We start from the raw sequence: 22,904 nt of genomic DNA on the forward strand, positions 1-22,904 counted from the left end.
CGATGTTAAACATGCTTGCTTAATATATTAACACACTTAATTTTTTTATTTCATTGTGAACAAAATACAAATTTTACTTTTGCATCTAACACTGTCTTTCAGGGAATTATCAATGAATGGCCATAATAGGATTTCCATGTAATTTAGACCAAATCAGAGAAGGTGGACAGCATCTAAGCACACATCAGTTGCTGGTCTGTTGTAAGGACTAAACTCACTATCTCTGGTTCTCTGTCAGTGATTGAACAAGTTAGGATACAGGTTTTACAGGTCCCAGGATGAAATTCATGGTGGGCTCTTTCCTCAAAGCACAAAAGTCCTATTTTATAGGATTTTTGAAGACACTTTATTAAAAATTTTAGTTTTTAAGTTGCTATAAAAGAATTTTCAGTAATTTTCTTTTCAGAAAAAATAGTTAAAAATGCATCTTTTGTAAGGAATTTAAACTGAACTGCCAGTAACCTCTGGTCCCAGGACAATTGTCTCTCACTTCATCCCTCGAGTATGGCCTAGCGTGTCAGTGATTTCCTAATCGTCTGAATCACAAGAGCACTTCATTTCATGGGCACACATATAGTTGCTTTTATGCCATCATAAACTTTCGTACAAAATATTAATACTGAAATTTAAACTGAAAGTGAATGCATATTTAAGGGTAATGCTATTCTTTACTTTTTAATATCTTTAGACTTTTCAGAAAAGTTGCATGGGTGCTTTTTAGAGGGGAAAAATTCATCTTAAGAATGATTTTTGCTGGACAGAAAAACTATAATAACAATTTTTTACTTTTGTCTTTTTTGTTAAAACATTATTACTAAATATATTTAAAGACTGCTTTCTGTTTAAACCTAACTGTAATAGGCTCAGAAAATTTACATTTTTAAATGATAATTAAGATGCTTTCTAAAAGCTTAAAAATAACTTCATGTGTGTGTGTTTTTTTTAAAAATTGTTTCCAATTTACAAGATTTAGTTTGGGTTTTGTGACAAAAGGTAGAGTATTCCTTAAAGTGTTATAAAAAATTAGTGCAGCTACAAAGGTATTGGAAACTTAATATTTGTGCAACATAGATACGATATTAAAATAAGACTTGACTTTTATTATATGAATGTGATGTATAAATGAAATACAAAACTTCTTGTTTAAAATGAATTGCAGAAAGTTATGATCAGGATTGATTAAACAGATTGTAAAATCAGATTAATAACAGATAACATCTAGGACTTTAGCATCGATATATAACAAAACTCAACTCTTTTTTGTCAAGGATATAAAACCTTTACATTTTGTGTCATTAAAAAAATTCATTAATAATAATAAAAGGAGTTAATAAAGAAAAGCATATTTTAAGTGAACAAATTTTGATGACTTGCCATTTTCTAGAGTTCATATATTTTTCTCTATAAGACGGTCTAATATTTTTAACAAGATATAGCCATTTTTAAATGGCTTGTTCTTAAGAACTTAAACATCAAAATAAAAATAGAAGAAAGAAATCTGATATCATAGTTTTGACATGCATGTTATACATGATTTGAAAAACATGAAAGAAGATACAAATAAAAGACATTCCAAAATTTTTTTCTATGAACCATTTTAATGAATCTACAGAAAATAAAATGGCTTAGTTTTGTTGAAAAGGTCATAAAATTTACTGAAAATACAGATCAAAAGTAGAGATGTATGGTGGATCCTCAAGTAATGGCTCGTAATGAAAAGTTGTTGATACAAAAGCTATATCTAGGCATATGATGTTGACAACATTTAAAGTGGAGAGTTAAATTTATGTAAAATTTTCAAAAGATATATCTTAATGTTCAGAGATGCACAATTTAATTTTGAAACACTTCTAAAAATAATTAGTTGTACGTCAGAGGTAAAAGACACCATGTCACACAAATGTAATTTTTGAGGAAAGCAGATTTTACAATCTTGTATCTCTAGAGAAAGTTGGACATGGTGTTTTTTCAAACTGCCTAACTTCACCAATTACTATGACAGAACATAAGTGCCCTATACCACAAGACAGAGTGAAAAATCTACAACATAAGCATGGTATTAACTCAATTTTTGAAACAAATGGACATGGTGTCCTTTACTTGTGACACACAGATATGATCCCCACAGTCTGTTTACAACTCTATTATCTAATATTAATTTTTGGCTCCCAGGGACAACATCACAATATTATAACTAATTGTTGATACTTAACAACATCTTGACTACTGAAAAGGAAAGTATTCCAAATTTATCAAATGAATTTTTCACCACTACTTCAAATATTTATCATAGAACAAAAATAGCAGATTGTAATCGATCTTGAACTTAAAAATAAATATATGACAGAAGTTATTATAAATAGTTTCCAATTAAGACAAATTTTGAAGATAGAAAGTGGGAGTTATTATAGAATACTATTCATTGCATATTTTAACATAATAAGGTTTATACTGTCATATATTTATCTCAGAATATAAGATTAGTTGAGATTTAGATATTAATATTTGAGCATTTCAACTTATAATTAAAATGACAGAGCTTGATATTAATTTAAACAAACAAATACACAAAAAATTAAGATTTTTTAGCTAAAAAAAATGCTTACAGCATATTTTTTACAGAGCTTCATGACTAAATAGGCAGAAGCTGTATGATCTCCTTTGGTTTGTGAAATGTAATTTTGTTTGTCTGATAATATCTTCATTGTGCAAGAATAAGCCATTTCTTCAGACATGTAATGTAAAAAGATGCTTATTAATGGGTATAAAACAGGGCAATATGTTATATCTGGCTTTGACTGACGAATAATCTGAAGGATTTTTTCCACTGTTTGTTTTCCATCTGTATTCAGATGATAGCGAATACAGTAGGCTGGATCTACAAATGAAGGCAAACTGCAATTGTAGTAGTTGTCGCCTGAAAATAAAATTGTTAAGAATAGAAAACAACATATTTAACAGAATATTTTTAAAAGAACAATTACATAATTGATTATTGAGCAGTATTGTTTCAAAGTCTTTTATTTAACTTTAGAAATGTAAAAATCTAATTTTCTTTTATTTACTTGTATAAAGTAAGTAAAATGTTCAAATGCCAAATGCAATTGTAATAAATGGCTCCCAAAAATAAAAATTAAACAGTCAATGATAGAAAACATAAGCTTTAAATTACTAATAATTCTAAAATAGAATGTTAGAAAAGAAATAAGAATATATTTGTCAGAGATATAGAAAAATAAAATAATAACGAAATGTTATCCTTTCTATTATAAGTGCAGTTTGTTTTGTCTTGAGGGTGAGTGTTTTGATTTACTCTTGAAAATTATTTTAAATTTCAAAATTCAAAACTTGAATAGTGAATTTTATAAGCTGGAGAAATCAAAAAACTTTTCATGAACGACAAGTCCCATTTGCATAAGTAAGGTATCATGTAAAAGTACAAAATATTAAGATGCTTATGAAATATCCATCACATGCCAGAATACCATGTTGTATAAAAACCTTCTGAGCTATATTAAACTTCTTAGTTGACAAGATATTACAAAAAAAAAGGAAAAAAAAAAAGAAGACAGTAGTGAAAGCTATTGTAATATGGACCCATTGGAGATGGATTCCAATAATTAGAATTTGTGTGTTTGTAAAGTATATCAATTTACAATAACTAAATAGCCTAGAAAAGTGGTGAGTTTGTAGGACCTCTAACATAGAAAAAAACCTAATATTATTCTTTTTAGTAAAAGTTTTGACATACTGGTTCTAAAAATTTCTGAACATATATGTGCCATATACTATAAATGGCCACATACTATAACAGTTATGTTAACATATATATGCCATGTACTACAACAGTTTAATCAAACTTTCAAGCATCAGTTTAAAAAATTTAATTTAATGAAATGAAACTACAAGGTCCCCCTATGAATAATTCAGATTTTTAAATAAATTTCACTTAAATTTTAATTATAAAGCAAAAAAAGCATACTATAAGAATTGAAAAGAAAACAAGATTTCATTGATTTAAAATTAGCAGATAGTATATCAACAGTAAAAAATAAGATTTTTTGTTCCAAGAAATTTTTCCATAAAAAACAAGACTAACAAAATATAAATGAAAAAAAAAAAAAACATTTACCAAATAGATCTTTTACTAATTCATGATAAATATCAATGTGCTCATCAGTGGATATTTGATTAGTCAAGCATTCCCATAAATTTTGACGAATAGGATGGTCAATACTCCAGTGATTATTTCGAATTATTTCCTTAATCTGGAAAAAAAATTATATGAATTGAGAAAAGGGAACTTTTGAAAAGTTATTTTTTCTGCACTTAGTTCAAACATTAACACAACTATTGGTCATCAGCATAATTAAGGTTAAAGTAACGCATTAGTATGAATGTATTAATTAAACTGCATTCAGATAATAAATGAGGATAAAAATTTAAACCAGAAAAGGAAATATTTAAGAATTCGACCAGTTAAATATATTAATCTGTCGTAAATGATTGACATGGATCAGACAATGGAAGCGAGATTATTTTATTGACAGAATCTTAATTAATTTAAATAAAATATTACGATCTATGCATAGTTGCAGAGGTTTTAACAATTTGAAGTTATTGAAAAATTTTGAAACTGTATATTAGAAAATACTTTTAGGCGCAAAAAAAAAAAAAAAAAAAAGAAGAAGAAGAAAGAGATATCATGTTAAGATAGAGTACTCTAAGTTTATTTTAAAATTGACTTTCATTGCTTGTGGTCTTTGTTTGTAGATTCACCATATTATCAGGGGCATTATGGAACAACAAAATTAATTGATTAATCTGGCTATATGATACCCAACCATATTACTTTATAAAGAACCCATTTTCAAAGTTATTTAATTTTGAGAAAAGTCAAGAAACAAGTTGAAACACTTTTTAAATGATATTCATATAATTTTTTGATTGACATTAGACCAATATCAGTACCAAAATTTAATACAATGGATACAGTTAATAAAAATAGTTTCAGTCTATAATTTTCCATACCATGGAAAAATATTTGGAAGGATAATTTTGGATATGAAGCTTATGGAAAAAGAGGTTAGACTAAATAGGCTTCCACGATGGAAATGGAAAAAAAACATAAAACATTTTTACAGTCAGAAACATTATTAAGCAAAGTTAAGAAATAATTATTTTTGTAATTTTGTGCAAAATATTAGAGTTAAGCAGTATTCAGAGTCACTGATTTCAACAAGATAATTTTTAGGTTATACTGCAACACATCAGTAAATTTAGATGTTTTTATACTTCACTAATGATTTATGGTATTAAATATTATTTAAAAAGATGTTGACATTTTTGCTTTGAGTTGAAATAATTTTGTAATTGAAGTTGGTACGCATTTGATAAAAGAGTACAAAAATATTATAAAACATAAAAAAAGGTATAATTAACATACGGCTGGTATAATAAGAGGACCAAAATTACTGGCTTCACCATGCTAAGTGTCATAAGCAATGGGCTATAAATCTTAAAGCAAGTTTTTCTTAAAAAAATTTATCAGGCAGATTTTTGTGCTTATTAAATTACATCAAGGAAATAAAGACAAAGCTCTAACAATTTTTTTAAGCTGTTACAGTAATAAGAAAAATTAAATCATTCAAAAATAGTAAAGAATTACCTGTTTAATATCTTGAGAAGCACTAATGATCGAAATATCCTCAACACCTGGTATGTTCTCATCATCTTTTATTGAAATAAGTCTCTCAATTGACTTAGAATTAACATATTTACCATTTAAACTATTAAATGGCATGGCTGTTCTGCTAATTTTGCTCAACTAAAATTTTAAAAATAGAACATTTGTATTAGAATCAGTGATAAGAAGTAAGTATGATAACAATATAGATTAAATATTTTATTGTAATTACAAAGTAGAGTAATAAGAAAATAAAATATATATTTAGTTGAAATTTAAGTCATTAAAAGAATGTAAATAAAATTATAAGAATGTTAGCTTCAATATTTGAGATTCTAATTTTCAAATAAATAAAGAAAATGACATATTAACAGTTTAATATGAGATTAATGAATATCTTAACTGAAAAAAATAAAATATGGGTAGGTGGTAAATTGCTAGCCAAAGTATTCATTTAAAAAATATAATTCTAGTTCAATAAAAAAGCATTGTATATTTAGCTATGTTAATATAATTTTTCAACAATATCAATAAAAAAAAAGATTTAGAATCAAATTAATATTTAGTTTTTATTACAGAAAAGAAATTTAGATTATTAAATTTATGAAAATTCAATTTCATTATTTTTGGGAAATATGGGCGAGTTTTTCGAAGTAATTAACAGTAGTATTTAACAGCTGGATAAACATCCAAAAATTAAAAAGATAGAATTACTTCAACAACAAACCTGCATTAATTTATTCTAAAAAACAAAGATCGCACAATTAAAAGGGGTATTTTATTTTCGATTATTTAAATAAAACCATATGGTAAAAATATGTTTTTTAGGAAGCTGAAAATTGCTAATGAATATAGGTAGATACTTCATTTTTAAAATATAGCGTATATTTGTAATCAATTAAACTGTGAAGATTCCTCCTTTACGACCCATTTTTATCGGTTCTTTACATTAAATTAAAATAACATAAAGATAAATTTGTGTGACGATTGTTACAAAAAATTGTTCTGATAAGTGGTGGGAAACAAACAATTTTTTATCGCAAAAAAAGAGGTAAAATTTATTTTGTAAAAATAGTAGTGACAAATTATATGACGTCTGAAAAGAAAACGAAAAACAATATATATGAATTTTGTAAGAAAAAACTCTTTAAAAAAGCTATTAATAAAAACTATTTTTCGAATTCTATAAATTTTAAAAAATTGTCAAAATAGATAACAAAAATAACTACCGTCGACTTTTTTTGGTTGTTTGTTTACATTTCGCGACTCAAAGTGACATACACTTCAGTTGCCAATTTTCCAAACACAATATAGAATGAGTCATCATGAAACAGAAGCGACATTGTTAATTTTTAAATAATAAAAAATAGCACGAACACTCTTACTTAAATTGTATATTATTTTGATTCTTCTTCCTGTTTGATTACTTTGAAGGATTAAAATAACATTTTGCTTTATTCGAAATTTTATTTCTTGGGTGGTAACTGGAAAATTTTCGCCGGACGGAAAATCTTTGTTGGGGTTGGTGTTGTGTGATCTCTGCTTGACGCTCTGATAAAAAATTTAAAATAATTTTTTTAATCAAAAGGTATGTGCTTTTTATTGATTGTAACAATTTAGAATCACTTTTCTTTTATTCTTGCAATCTTCATTTGTTTCTGTTCATCAGCACCTTAAGTATCAAGAGTTAGAAATACCGCTAAACTAAATTTAATTGTAGTGTAAATAAAGTTTTGAAATTGGTGGATATACTACAATCGGCTTTATTGTTTGCTGCCTTTTGTTTTAGTTAGCTATTTTTTTGTTGAATTTTCAATTATCATAGCTTAAAAAACTTTTCCTGAGTTATTTGTTACATAACTTACGATATTATATTGCATATTAGTTTTCATATTCTGCACTTAATATATACTTTGAAGTTGTATTTCATTAATTTCTCCAAATCTTACTTTCACATTACCTTTGCTTAGTTATAGTAAAATTTTAATACGATAACAAATCACCTAAATTACTCTGAAATTGAAGTATTGATTCAGACTAAGACCGAATACCGACAATTAGCCCAATTCAATTAAAATTCAAAAACATATTTTGATAGAATGACAAATACTCAACCACAAAGATTTTGTTACTTAACATTATTTTATATCGCAGTATAAATTGCAAACACTTTCAACTTTAATTGTTTCACATGATTGTTTATTTATAATAATTATATGTGAAAAAAATGAATAATAGATAAAAAAATCTTTAAAAATGTTGTGATAATATAAATGCAGATTTTGGATACAATCATGCTATATAATAATTTATTCTTTAAACTTTAATTGTATGTTCTGTAAAGTCATTATTTGAGAATAATTTTCTGTTTAAAGTAACTTTAATATTATTGAATCAGATATTATTTGCACTTTATATATGTTCTATACAACGATTCATAAATAATTTTATAAACTGTTATGTATGGCTGTGTTTGGTGTGTTATATATTTCCTAAATGTTTTAAATTTAATGTATTTAATGGTGTGATTTAATTGAAAATATCTCTTTATTTAAATTTTATTTCAGAATGCTATTTTTTTGCCTTACATTATCTGTTACGACTCATTATTTTGTTCCTTTTTTATTTCCTTTTCTATTTTAACCTAGTGATACATCTAAATTAAGCTCAAAATTTTTATTGTACTTTATATCATTAACTGAGGCTCTAATATGAGTTAAAACAAGTATTTTTTGCACAAGATTGCCACGAACTTTTACTGTAGTTGTTCCTAATTGTGTACCTAATTATACTAAAATTTAGGTGCTTAAGAAAATCTTTGACACATTTGGTCCAACTTACCCAAAATGGCATTGCTCATATAACTACTAGACATTTTCCAAAAATTTATTTCATTATCATAAGTTATAAATCAGTAAATTTACTAATTTTTGTATTTTATATTGTAAGGGTATTATTAAAGCTTCTCATAGCTTAAAAGTTTAAAATTTACTCTAAATCTCTGAAAAAAAATAATTTATCGCATGTTTTTTTTATACGTGTAACGTTTTACTTATTATTTGTCAATAAATTTAAAAATAATAATTTTTACATTACAAAAATATTGCAATTTCTTGTTTTTTTATTATTATTTAAAACTTGATATTGATATTAAATTTTTCTTAATTCACTCTTGGTAATATAAACTGACTCGCCTTCTATTTCATTTAAATTAAAAGTCAAAAAATTGTAAAAACCAATTAACTCAAGGAAAGTGCAATAAATTAACTAAAATTTAAAATAAATATTGATTAATTTTATTACGTTTATTTATCAAAAAAAGTATAAGCATTAAGTTCTTAAGAAGTGAAAAATTGAACTCTATGGTATGCAAAATGTTACTCTATGAAACTTGTATGATTATAGAATTAAAGATTTTTTTTCCCGCAATAGGTACATCCAATATTTCTGATGCAGAGGGCTCCAGCAGGTAGTGTCTCCGCCGGAAGACCTATAAAATGTGTCGTCGTTGGCGATGGAACAGTAGGCAAAACATGTATGCTTATATCATATACTACAGACAGTTTCCCTGGTGAATATGTGCCTACTGTGTATGTATTATTTTTTTCAATTTTATAATTTAATTATTTGTACTTGGAAATAGAATTTTACTTTTAAAGTAAAGCTTTTTGAAAAGTTTCTTTTCTTGTTAGACGTATTTCTTGGCGTATTGAGTAAATGTTAATTGATTATTTGTTGTATTAAAAAAAAATGTTTGAATTTTGTTGTTTGATAAGTTGTACTTGTTTGTTATTTGGGTATAAGATAAAGCTTTTCGAAAAGCTTTGCCATAAATGTATCAGTTGGCTGAGCATTGATGACATACTATTTTTATATATGTCACTTTTTAATGATAAGCTACATATTGTAAAAAAATTTTTTTTCTTCAGTTTTCTGAAATTCTATTTTAGCTTTTACATCATTACCAATAAAAAGAAAATAGTTGTCAAACCACTTTTCTCAATATCTAATGTGAAGCACTTACATTGTTTTTTCAATTGCATGGCAGTATAGCTCATCTTGGCATTTTAATAAATAGTTACTTTTCTTAGAATTATTCGTAACTACCTTTTTTCTTAATACTTTGAAAATTAGGCTACCACTTAAGCTCTGAAATTTTCTTTTAGATCTTGTTGGTTACTATTTGCAAGGTAAAAAGTGTTAACTTTATGAATGCTGAAGAATTACTTTTAGTGTAATATTTCTTTCAGGAAATTTATTTTCCATACTCATTCTTACCCAAAATAAATTCCTTTATAATGAATAAGATAAAACAAAATATCAAGAACTGCTCAAGACATTCGACTGTCTGTGTCTTTTAAAATGGTTTCTTTACAGCCTTTGCTTTAATTTTTTTTTTAACTGAATATTTTTTTATGAATTCTGTATCTTTATCATTATGAATTTCAAAATCTTACTGTTCTGATAAACAGTAAACATAAAGGCACAGTGATACATGGACAATGTGACTATTCCTCTTTAATAAAAAGAAGTATATTTCCAAATACAGTTTTTTGTTTATCATGCATAGTTAATTGACTGTGCCTTAAAGAATGAAGTAAATAAATGTATAATTATTAAAATCAGCTTGGGAATATATATATATATATATATATATATATATATATATATAAAAATCAAGAGCAATGTTATAAAAAAGAAACCTAACTGATATTTTTATTTATTTTTTTGCATATTTATCTATTTCATTTGATTAAAACGTTTTATTTTTATAGATTATTTATTACAGGCTGCAATGTCTATGAATATTATATTTTAGTTAGTTTGCTCATATTTTTGTGTTAGTATGATAACCCTTTGGTTACTAGTGTCGTAGATTACTAAGGATTATTTTGTATTTGTGGTTCCAGTAATGTTTAGTTTATTTAGTAAAGAGTGTGATTTTTACAAATAGTTGATAAAGCATCATTTTCATTGATTGCATAAAAATTTTTTTTACTATCATCCAAAAAAAATGTGGAACATTAATAACCTAAGTGTTTTTTCATATGTGTTTGATTTTATGATTCATTCTCATTTTCAGAGAAATTTTTTGCAAGGTAGTCATAACTGTCATACTTTGTTTCTTAGATCTGAGATATTACTATGTCCACACTAGATGTTATTTTATTCAGGTTTTGTACTAAGTGATTTTGACTAGGTACTTCTAGAGGCATTTTTCTTTTATAATTATTGTCACGACTAATATTTTTTACACCGTTGAAATAAGTTTAAAAAAGTCCACTAGTTATAAAAAAGAGGTATACTGAGACATTTACATTATAGTTTATATTTTTTGAGTTATTTGCACTTAGCCTTTGACACATGGGACAACAGTGTCTCTTTTATATATTTCTTTTTTGATGCTCTAATTACAAGCAAAAATATATTTTGGTATTTATTAAGTGTAAAAAACTGTTTAATAGATACTAAAAAAAAATCGGTTAGATTATTGGAATTATATTTGTACTAAAGTATAAAATCCAAAAAAAGTAGTTTAAAAAAAATTCTCTCATTCATGTTCAAAGATTTAATAATTGATTTTGTAAATTAAAAAAATTTCATTGATGAATAATTGTATCTAAATAACTGTATATAAGTGCAAGTTTGAAAAATTATTGTTTTGAAATGAGTTGTGTTTGGATGATTTTACCTTTAACCCAGAAAAAGACACCTGTGTTGTATGCTGTATTTCATAATCATAAATTATTAAATTGCTAAATATATTATTTTTCATTTATTTTGATTTAAATTAATACAAAACAGTGAAAAAGGTATAAAAAAATATGTTTAAGGTTTAACAACTTATTCATGGTTGCAGTAGATAATATACTATTGTGTGTTATATTGGTTTAAGTTTAAATACATTTAGGTTCTGGATATCTTGATTTTATTACACACTATTTTACCTTTTAAAGCAATCATTTTGGATTAAAAAATAAATGCTTCAAAATCTCAATTTCAAGTATTAATTGAAAAAAAATAATTTAAAACTCATTTCATTTGATATCTTAGTAACTTCACTATCAAAATCAGACACTCAGCATTAATATGTTTTATATAATTTGCTATTTGCAGGTTTGATAATTACTCAGCAGCAATGATGTGTGATGGAATACTTGTTAGTTTAGGCTTATGGGACACAGCTGGGCAGGAAGATTACGATAGATTAAGGCCTCTATCCTACCCACAGGTAAATTCATATGTTTCTTGTATCTATTACAGTTTATTAAATTTATCTCTTATAGAAGCTAATATCTAAAATAAAATCAATTAAAAATGTTAGTGTATGTAATATTATTTAGATATTTTCAGTTATTACAAAGTGACATAGTAGTAACATTATATAAAAATTTAAAAAAAAAAAAAAATGACTCATCCCCTTCTATAAGGTGACCACCTGTCTCAGTTAACCACTAAAGCAATGCATCATAAGTGGTCAACTTACACGGGCTTTCTTCCAGTAGGTATAACACAGATGTCTTCTTACATGTACAAATATTATATGTACTCTTACCTGTACAAACTTTCTATTACATATACAGATGAAAAGATAGCTGTCTTTTTTATTGATTCTCAGACAGGAATCTTTTTTCTTTGCCTCCTACAAAAATGATGACTCTGTATGATTTTCTATTACATCTACATATTTTCTATTACATATTTAATTAAAGCTTTTAAAAAGTTAAGATTATAAACATGTTTGATTATTAGTTCTTATCTTGAGGTTTGCATAAAATTGATAATGATTTTATCAAATTAAGATTTTTAATTAAATGTCATGAAAAACTTAGGTATGAAATAAAGTATAATTAGTTTGTAAATTCTCAATAAACATAAATATAGGTTTATTATTTTATTTTATAACAGTCGTTGAACATCCGACCCAATTTTGGGTTTACGACTATTAATGTTCTACTCCGTAGCTTTGTAATTTTGAACCAATCTAGAAGAAAAGGAAACTCCTGGATCAGTACCCCCAGAGGTATGATTTGTTATGTGAACATGGAGGACTTTGTGACTTGACAGATTAAACGTGCATCAGTCACCATTCACTACACGGGGTGTCTTCGGCCGATGTGGATCGAACCCACGCCCTCTTGGACATGGACCTAGTGCCCTACCAACTTGCTTTTATGTTATATTTTCTTAAAATATTTGGCACAGCAACGATTTTCTAGGGGCCATGGCGACTTGATGCTCAGGGTTTGCATATCCTTGTGTGTATACATATTGCTTTTAAAAATATGCAAATTTAAACAGTGTAAGTTTAAACCGTGAAACTTCTAAATTTTACTTGTTACTGTGAAAATCTCTGGGAATTTGGGTTTGTCTAGTTTGTGGTATCCAACATAAAATCCCCTAGTGCAAATAAGAAAGTTATTTTTGATAAGCTAAAATGATTTGTCTTATACAATTTGTTTATTATTCTAACTTCGTTTTTATTTTTGCTTTCAAGACTGACGTGTTCCTCATATGCTTCAGTGTAGTTAGTCCGTCTTCCTTTGAAAATGTTACTTCTAAATGGTATCCTGAAATTAAACATCACTGCCCAGATGCTCCAATAATTTTAGTTGGTAAGTATTGCAGTTAGTTTTTTTCTTCTTTCTGTTCCTCCTTTTTAGCTAAATTAATGTCTCTATGTATAGTCAACTGATTACGCAAAATATGGGACTCGTGACATAATGAGAGGGACATTTTTTTTATGCAGTTAGTTATATATTTTACTGCAGTAGATCTTTCACAATTAAATCATTGACCATATCTTCACATCATTTATTTTGTAAGCAAATTCCTATTTTCAATAAATTTTTTTTATATCAGAATTTTCATTGCAAAATTTTCAATTCTAGTTTCATCACTTGTGGAATGTAGGCGACTGTTTTCCTTCAGTACGTGACTCTTTTCAAGTTGGCATGATATTAAATGGTACTAAAAAAAGTAATGCAAACAAAATCTACTTAATGGAAAAACAAATCTTAATTTTAACTGATAATAAGTATTTTAAAAGTACAAATAGTAAGTACTGGAAAATAAAGCATTTAAGTTTGCATTTTTAGGTAAAGAGTGCACTTTAAGATAAATTGCTCCCAGTCATGGAATCTATTTAGTAATAATTTATTATAATTTTTACAAGGTGTGTAGCTTTGTTAAAAAGTATTTAAAGGTGCTTATTTTGGCGTTTTGTTTTTTGAAAGCTCTTAAAGATGCTTTTTTTCATTGGGTGTTTTTAAAAAGTACTTAATTTCCCCTTTTCCAAAATGAAATTTTCACATGGTTCTATTTAATGTTTTCACAATTCATTCAACTACAATCCATTTTGCCATACCTCTTGGTCAGTAGCGTATGAAAGTGCCTATAATTTTAAATGTTTGATGAAATACTTGCGTTTCCACATGTGCACTTGCTGAGCTGGATTCTTGTTTTCTCATGAGCAACTCTGCTGCATTCTGCAAGAGAGAATTTCAGGCGTCCTTTTCTGCCCTCTGAAACTGAACTGAAGATCTCTTGAACTTTCGCTAATCAAAGGGACCAACTAAACATTGCCAATTTTTGCCCCTTAAAAGCAAATGAAAATTTAATTTCTCTTGTTAATTTCATCATTGGTGAAGAACCCTTGTCTTCATCACTGGTAAGCTAATGACCTTCTTGCGCTCTTCTCTTTATCGATCAATACCATAATCCTTGAACTTAACTTGGGGTTCATTCACTAATTACATATTTTCATGTGGGTCCCCAGAGTAGTAAATAATCGCTAACTTTCATCTCAAAATCTTCGTCTCTCTTTTATTCATTTAATTTAATAAAGATAAGAATGAATTTAGATTTTAATTTGTTAGATTCTTTACTTGAGGACCGTCCACGGATGCATTACATTTTTATAAACTCTCATTGTACTTTATTACTTTCTTTACTTATTACTTTTTATCATTGCATTATTACATTTAAAATTTTCATTACTTTTAAGTTGTTTTACAAAGGAATTACATAATATTTATAGGCAAGATATTTTAAAAGTATGAGGTGAGGGACTTTCACTGTTTTAAATGAGTAAAAACTCTTGTGGTATTCAGAGTTGTCATTAAAAAAAAACTTTAATTCAACTCTTAATGATCACATTTAAAAAATACTGAAATAAAAAAGTCAATTATCTCAGATTTTTTAATTATTATGAGTGTATGATGATGTTATAGTTATTTATATAAAGTTTTCTTAAATTTTAATTTATTTTTTTATTTTAAATATAAATGATTTTTTTCTTAAATTATTTAAATTAAAGTTTTCTTATTTTGCTTAATTCTTTACACATCTTTATAAATTCAGTATGATCAATAATAGTAATCTTGTTATATAATGTTTTGTTGAATATGCTTTTCTAAGTAATTTTATTCAAATCCAAAAAATACACTTGATAACTTTTTTAAATAATTGTTAAATTAATTATAATTTTGAATAAAGATTTTTGACATAATTGTGTAAAGTAAATTATTAATTTAAGAACTAGAATGATTCACTCAATATTGAATATATTTAAAATTGTACATAAATTGTTTTTATGGTGGCTAATATAATCAAGAAGAGAATTCTTTGTCAGAAACTAATTTTTTTATTATGATCATGCAACTTTGAATTTTTTTTTTGCATTTTGTTAACATACACATGATGAATTTTCAACAATACGAGGGAAAAATTTTATTAGTGCGCATATCCGTTTATTAGTGCGTATGTCCTAATTAAAGTACTTAAAAGGTGCTTATTTTTTGTTGAAGAATTTGGCTATGTACCCTGTTTAACCATATATTTATACCCTATAAAGTTTTGTCAAAATTTTTTATTTCATCCGAAATATGTATATTTTTTGATATATTATTAAACTTAGAATTGTGATTGAAAATCATATATGTCCTCCCTCCTTTTCATGCTTTTTGTAACTGTTTACTGAATTTTCCTATACTTTGACGTCTAAATAGATTTTGAATTTGAAGCAACAATTTTAAATGTGTTAAAGCAAATTATAATAAGTTAAAATTTAATTTAGCTTAATATTTTTTTTTCCAATAATATTCTAATTGTTCTAGAATTTTTATGTAATTTATTTAGCATTTTTTTTTTCTATTAACCAAACAAAATTGCTAGTAAGTTTGTATATGACTAGTTATTACAATGCATATTGTTTTTCTTATTTGTTTTCGAATATATGATCTCAAATTGTGCATCAAAAAATATCATGGTAGAAACTTGCAATCTATGTTTTTAGACACAATATAGCAAAATAAATTTCTTTATTTATCTATTTACTGTCCTAAAATTGTATGCACCGAGTAGTACTGAAGGTGTTTATAAGTTTAACTCAAGAGAAAAGCTAAGTTATCTTAATTAAATTAATTTTCTTTCTTTATTTATTTTGCTGTCTTAAAACTATATATCTTGCTATTAAATGTTTGACATTTAAGTAAGATTTAAACAAACAAGTAAACAAAGTAATTAGTTTTATATGATTTTAATTGTCATGCTTAGTTATTGTTTCCTAATGAATGACAAGCAGATTTAAAACATGTTAAGTACAAAATATTCTTGAAGTTTCCAAATCGCCTAAACAAAAGGAAGAACTAATATATATTTTTATGCAAAATATAACTAAATGAATTTTATTTGTTTTATTATCTTAGAATTATATGATCTGTAAATGAAATTCTGACATTAATATAAGATTTAAGCAAATAAGTAGATTAAAAAATTGGTTTATATAATTGTGTTTGTATTGTTTTACTCTTGTTTCCTAATGAATAACAAGTAAATTTAAAACAGGTTAAGTACAAAATGTCTTGGCTCATATTTATTTGGTCAGAGTTGTGAATCATTTCATTGCATATTCCTAGGATGTTCAAATTGAATATGATTATAGTTTATCCAGATTCTTGATGTTCCCAAACTGCCTAGAAAGAAATCTTTCAGAATATTCTGTCTTATCATTATTGACTCCATTGTATTAATTTCACTTGTGACTCTCTTTGCCTCTTAAGCAATCTTAAGAAAGATATGCATGTGTCACATTTTAGTTTTTGTTATTTTAATTTATTTGATGTCCAGTGTCTTCAATATAAATAATAAGTAATCTGTACAATTATAGGTTTGATATATACATATTGTTTTTTTGAGGTGTCTAATTGTTTTTTCTTAGGGACAAAAATTGATTTGCGAGAAGATAAAGAGACATTGCAACAATTAGGAGAGCAAAGCTTATCTCCCATTAAAAGGGAGCAGGGTCAAAAGTTGGCATCAAAAATTAGAGCAGTGAAATATCTTGAATGTTCAGCTCTTACACAAAGAGGCCTTAAACAGGTATTAAATCTAAAGTTTAAATCTTTCATTTGTGTGCAATAACAAATTTTTTATTTTTTGTTTCAAAAGTTTAAAATGCCGACCGGCCTGTGTAGGGGGCAGGGAACTGTCCTTGCATCTGAAAGTTCTGGGTTTGAATCCCGGGCAAGGCATGGATGTTTCTTTCTCTCTCTGTGTGTTCTATGTCCTTTCTCCTTTGTGTGTGAATGTGACCCGTCCTATAAACGGGTTGTGGTTGCGTGAAAGGCATGACAAAAGTCAAATTCCTGGCCTTAGATGGTGCCACTGAAAAACAGGAACAACGACATAGGACAAAAAAATTAAGAAAAAAAAGCTTAAAATAATAAAATAATAATTTTTTAAAAAATTTCTATAGAAGCTCTTTTTGTTATTCATAAAAGAAAATTTAGTACTATGTTAATTTGCACATGCTTTATTTCAAAACTTCTACATGAGTAACAATTTTAATCCTTTAACACAGTGTTTCCCAAACTTATGACTTTTGTGTACCCTTTCTTAAATTTTTCGTAATGCTGTGTGCCACTAATAAAAACATGAATGTATTTTTTACTATAAAAATTGCACAAAAGTTAAAAATCACAACTGGCTGTAGACACCACTAATTATTAACTGTTAACTCTGCAAAAAATAGCCAATAGAAAAATACATAATCGTAAATTTTCATGACTAGCTTTGTCTTTAAATAAAAGTTTTTGATATTTCCGTTTGTTGCAAGATATTTCTCATAAGAATGCGTACCCCCGCTAAACTGTTCCCGTACCCTTGAGGGTATGCGTACCACACTTTGGGAAACACTGCTTTAACATAACAATTAAAGATTGAAAAAGCCAAAGTTATCTTTGGCTTTTAAGTTAAGGGGTTAATAAACTTTATTATTTTTTATATTGTTAAATTATTTCTAAAAATTAGTATAAAAATATAAAATCTTAAAAAGTATTTTTGTTTTTAAAATATTCATATTTAAGAAGTATTAAAAATGTTAAATTTTTTATTTACTTAATTAGTTTCTTTCATTTGGTTGTAATAATTTCTTGCCTGTTATAATATCTTTAAAAAAGCTCTATTTTCATTCAAAATAACAATTTTAATTCCTCTTTATGATTTTATCGTCTCAGCAAATGAATTAGTTCTAATCTAACAGTAACATTTCATGTTTGTTGGTTGGCATTGTATATTTAAACAATTCCATCATGATTTTTGCAAAGAGCACTGTTGTTTATATTTACTAAAGGTGCAAGAAAGTTAACTTTCCTAAAATGTGCAACAAAACATCATCACTCCTATGTTACATTGTAATTTTTCAAAACATTTTTCTATAGATTGATAAAATCGAATATTTATTTAATTTTTTTTTTGATTTGTAAGGTTTTAACAGTTTTTTAAATTTATTAAATTTAATAAAAACATAACTTTCTCTCAGGTGTTTGATGAAGCAGTTAGAGCAGTATTGCGTCCAGAACCTCAGAAAAGACAACAAAGAAAGTGCAAACTTGTGTAGTTTTACAGTTTTAAACATTAGAGTGTAAAAATATATATAAAGTACAACATATAAAATGCAAGATGGAGTCATGACATACTGAATCATTTTGATTGCATTGTATACTTTGTATTTCTGAAATGTTTTGTAAATCTTTTGAGGTGGGCTGAATTTAGTGATTTTAAAAAAAAAAAATCTTTGTAAAGAAGTTATATCATTATTCTTAAAAGTATTTCAAAAATAACTAAGTGTTATTTTATAAGCAAATGACAATTTTTTTGTATCTTTTGATTCATTTTTAAAGTAAATTGAAACAGTAAGGAATAATTGTTACATTTAGATTACAGGGAAAAAATCTATGTTCAGAATTTTAGGATAAAATAAAAGTGGCCAAATATTTCTTTTTATGTTTATATACATTTCTCACTTTTTTCAGCCCACTTGTTAAGTGATGTACCAATTACATAAATTTTTAGAATTTACATGTCAATAAACATGTTTATTGTCACCAGAAGAGCTTTTGAAATGCTCTTTTTTTTGTCTGTTATTTAAGGAATAATTTTTCTTTTGCTTTAAACATAAAACACATTATATGTAGGCTAAGTAAAAAGAAACATAACGTTTTTATAAATTGTTATGATTATTAAATATTGTAAAATAGTTATTGTAGATATTATTGTATTATTTTAAGTACAATCTAATATTAATTTAATGACCGAAAACATTTAAGTTAATTATAAAATCTAGAATTATATGTAATTGTTCCTATAAATATTATTCTCAGTTCTTTATATGATTATTTTTATGCAGTATTTTAGTTATGATTTTTTTATGCAGTCAGAATCACATCTACTTTTAAATATATTTAATGGAACACTTGACAAGTATGCTAAGAACTCTTGAACTGAGGTTAGTATAATTTTTATATATAATTGAATCGTGTAATTTTAAGGAAGGTAAACAAGTTTTTCCATCTTTTATTTTATGGTGCAATCTGTCCTACTTGAATTGTGCCATTAAACCATACATTCAATTAATTGCATATACTTTTTGGTACATCACTTTCATTTCGTTGTTTTAAGCCAAACCAAAGCTGAAAAAAAAATTGCTTAGTCAGTAAAGCGTGTTGCATGTTTCTTGCAGCTATATGTATGTCTTAGTTTTGTCCAAATTACACCTCAACTTTTTTTGAAAGATTTTTTGTTTCTTTTTTAAGCTACTTTGTGAATATTTGAAGTGCTGTCTCTTTTCTTTTTTGCGTTAAATTTTTGTAAAAGTATTTTTTAAGTTAATGAGATTTTAAAACATTTTGAAATTATAATTGAAATTTTGAGTCTTAATTTTGTAATTTAATATTATTTTTTGAAATCACTTTTAGCCTGTAAACAAGTTTGTCTGTAAAGGAATGAGATTTTCTGATGCATATTTTTTTTGTTGTTGCTAAAGTGAGTAATATGTTCACTAAAGCTAAATTTTTTCAGTTTCAAAATAATTTTTACATTCAATTAATATATTTTTGTTATATATAAGTATGACTTTAACATTTCTTTTTGGATTTATCCATTGCCAAATTTAGTGCTTTTCTTAAATATTTTTAATGTAAAATTAAAGTGGATTTAAATCATTTTAAGAAAGTGAATTTATATTTCATATTTATTGTAAGGTATGTTTATCGGCTTCCTTTTGTATACCATTTCTGTCTTTAATGTGCTATGTATGTCATTGATAATTGGGCATTTACATTTTTTATTGTCAATTTGTTTTTTGTGCAATTTTTGTTTTCCTAGATCAGATGTTGCTTTCTGCCAGTTTTAATGATTTTTGTATTTGGAATTGCCTTTGATTTTAAAATATTTGCCTTTTAGAATTAGATGTTATGTAATAGCAGGAGATATAATGAGAAATTTTTTTATTTATTTGCTATTTAAAGTAAAGTTATTGAATTCTGAATTGTACATAACTGTTTCCTATTTATAGATTTGACTACTCAATTATGTAAATGTATCAATTATGCACTGTTAACATTTGTTAATATCACAAGTTTACTGGTGCTGTTTGTTGTTATACAAAAAAAAACTGTCAGTAATTTAGGAACTATCTGTTGGTAATATTTTTATTTTTAACACCCCAAATTTCTATTACCACTGGCTGCTCAAACCTCAATTAATATAATATAGATAAACAACAAACAATCATAAAATTACTTGTCTATATTTAGTAAAAAATTGTATTCAGTTTGTGATGAAAGCCGAATTAAATGTAATTTTTTAAAAATTAAATACTGAAAACCTATGTGCCCTTTAACATGAAGGGGCAGACACAGAATTGAGTTCATATGAAAATAGCTTTTCTTTATTTATGAGTTGATCAAGCTAATTTTATAATACGAATAATGAACTAAGTGTTGTTTTTATGAGATTGTTATATTTTTTGTCTATAAGTTAGAATAAAATCCTATATAAATTGCTTTAACCCCTTAACGATCAGTTAATTTTCAAGAAAACGGTCATAAAAGTGTCTATTTTTTTGGCTTTTGTTATGATTTGATTTGTTATGTATGTTTTATTATGTATTTGATTAGTGCTGCAACTAGTTTAAAATAAACTAACTATCTACAATTACCTTAAAAATATCCTGGTACTGCCATCAGGTGTGTAAAATGAGAAATGAAATGTTTTCTGTGCGAAGGAAATGAATTAGTTTTATTCTCATTGGCGCGTTACTACTGAACACTCCAGCCCGTCAAAATTACGGGAGCGAGAAATAGCGGACGAAATTTCACCCCGTCATTTTCACGGGAGCGAGAAGGAAGGGTTTAAACTTTGCAATTTTTTTTGTTATGTATTCAAAACAATACCGAATTCTCCTTTTTAAAAACTGCACAGATTTTCATAATTATATATTCTTCATTTTGTGGCTTTCATTTGAATCAATCATAAACTGAATTTTATTTTAAACACAAATAAAATTTTTCATAGTAATAGTTAGTAGTAGGCAGAAATATTTTTTTATTTGTTTACCTTTATTTAACAGTTTTTTTTCCTATCCTAAATAACTAAATTTAAATATTTTCCCCCTAAATTTATTTCTGGACTGATTGTTTTTGGGAAATACATTAATTTTTGATTTTATGCCTTAATACTTTTGTTTTATCAAAATGCTCAAAACTATTTTACAATGTAATTTTGCCAATTTAAATTCTGGAATATAAAATCAAATAACACATATCAAATCAACTTTAGAATTTCAATCAGATTTCAAAATTCCTCTGTGATTGGTGTGTATGTGTGATTTAAATTGAATATGTAAATTGTATCAATAGTTAATCAGCAGTGAATAAAAATGAATTCTTCAATTGTAGTAGCTCAGTTTGGTTAAAAAGTTAACAATAACTGTTTTGTTATTGAAAAGATTACTGAGTGGATTTGATTTACATAATTTTTGAAGTAAGGCAGAAGGCATATTTTCTCTTTATTCATCAGCTAAATAAATTTTTTTCTATTAGTTGTCAGTCTTGAAATACCATTAGTGAATATGGTTAAATTAAATGTTATTCAGACTATTGTTCTATTGTTTAATATTTTTGAGGCTATAAGACTATGGTTTAGTCATTTAGAGACCATTATGCCATTGTTTAATGGCTTAGACTTTATTAAGAAAATATTTTACTTTACACTTAAATTAACAGCACTACTTTTCTAATTTTTTTTTGTAAGATATGATGGAATGTTTTTTTGAAGTAATATTATTAACAACTGTATCTTTATCCTGTTTGCTATCATATGCCATTGATCTGTTTTTCTAAGATAAATATTTATTTATTAGTTTAGAAGAATTTTAAAATACCTTGGTTGTTATTAATGAATTGTATTTATTTTTTTTTTGCATTTGTTTGAAATGAATTTTGCATTTGTGTATAGTTTTGTATGCATATACTGTGCTTTATTTAGATATGAATTTTTATATAGTACCGTACTTTATCCATATAAATATTATAACTGAAAGTTATTATGTCACATAAAAATATGATTGGCATTATTTATAAAACCTTTTTGGTTGAAGTCAGTAAAAGCTATAACTGTTAGCTCAATTTCTAGGATCTGCATTTCATGTTACTGTTTTCCTTATGAAGATTTGTCTTCTTTTATTTCTTATAAATGACACAAGTTTTGAAGTAATATCAGATTTTCATTCAGAGTTTTTTTTTTTTTAAAAAAAAGTAAACTAAATTGTCTTTACGGCACTGTTTGAAGAAACTGAATTTTCTTTAAGATCTGTTATTTAAATGCTTTTACATAGAGTTAAACAGTTACGTGTGTATCATTGTTCCTTTATTTA

At 26.1% G+C, this 22,904-nt stretch overlaps 2 protein-coding genes across 6 annotated transcripts in view; one reads left to right on the forward strand and one right to left on the reverse strand.

Moving 5' to 3' along the window:
- Positions 1–7,041, reverse strand: part of sky (GTPase-activating protein skywalker) — a 22,249-nt gene extending 15,208 nt beyond the window's left edge. Inside the window, exons 1-4 of one of the 4 annotated variants that reach the window (XR_006225235.2) lie at positions 6,414–6,582; positions 5,669–5,827; positions 4,133–4,268; positions 2,607–2,917 (exon numbers count right to left, since the gene is read on the reverse strand). Coding sequence is in view for 3 of the 4 variants with exons in the window: in XM_016071702.3 (XP_015927188.1) it covers positions 2,607–2,917; positions 4,133–4,268; positions 5,669–5,827; positions 6,414–6,419 (612 nt within the window). In the remaining variant the exon portion in view is untranslated. Of the gene's footprint in view, positions 1–2,606; positions 2,918–4,132; positions 4,269–5,668; positions 5,828–6,413 lie in introns of all 4 variants that reach the window. The other 3 variants (XM_016071703.4, XM_016071702.3, XM_071179760.2) reach the window with 3 other exon arrangements.
- On the forward strand, positions 6,997–22,772 carry Mtl (Rac family small GTPase Mtl). Of its 2 annotated transcripts, none has more exons than XM_016071705.4 (6): positions 6,997–7,274; positions 9,119–9,276; positions 11,804–11,918; positions 13,185–13,302; positions 16,908–17,068; positions 18,510–22,772. In XM_016071705.4, exons 2-6 carry the CDS (start codon positions 9,137–9,139, stop codon positions 18,585–18,587), a joined length of 612 nt encoding a protein of 203 aa, XP_015927191.1. In that variant the 5' UTR covers positions 6,997–7,274; positions 9,119–9,136; the 3' UTR covers positions 18,588–22,772. The 2 variants fall into 2 exon arrangements, with proteins under 2 accessions (XP_015927191.1, XP_015927192.1); XM_016071706.4 differs by lacking the exon at positions 6,997–7,274 and adding an exon at positions 7,322–7,474 and having other exon boundaries at positions 18,510–20,473.
- Positions 22,773–22,904: the final 132 nt, after the last annotated feature.

The sequence above is a fragment of the Parasteatoda tepidariorum genome, chromosome 1 (genome assembly GCF_982258835.1).
Source record: "Parasteatoda tepidariorum strain Cologne lab strain chromosome 1, Ptep-v5.0, whole genome shotgun sequence".
NCBI classification, from domain to species: domain Eukaryota; kingdom Metazoa; phylum Arthropoda; class Arachnida; order Araneae; family Theridiidae; genus Parasteatoda; species Parasteatoda tepidariorum.

What these genes read in the sequence shown, in the direction of transcription:
- Mtl (XM_016071705.4), top strand. Translation starts at nt 9,137, where the DNA reads ATGCAGAGGGCTCCAGCAGGTAGTGTCTCCGCCGGAAGACCTATAAAA. An exon ending in GGTGAATATGTGCCTACTGT is followed by an intron (nt 9,277 to 11,803) that starts GTATGTATTATT and finishes TGCTATTTGCAG; the next exon opens with GTTTGATAATTACTCAGCAG. An exon ending in GGCCTCTATCCTACCCACAG is followed by an intron (nt 11,919 to 13,184) that starts GTAAATTCATAT and finishes TTTGCTTTCAAG; the next exon opens with ACTGACGTGTTCCTCATATG.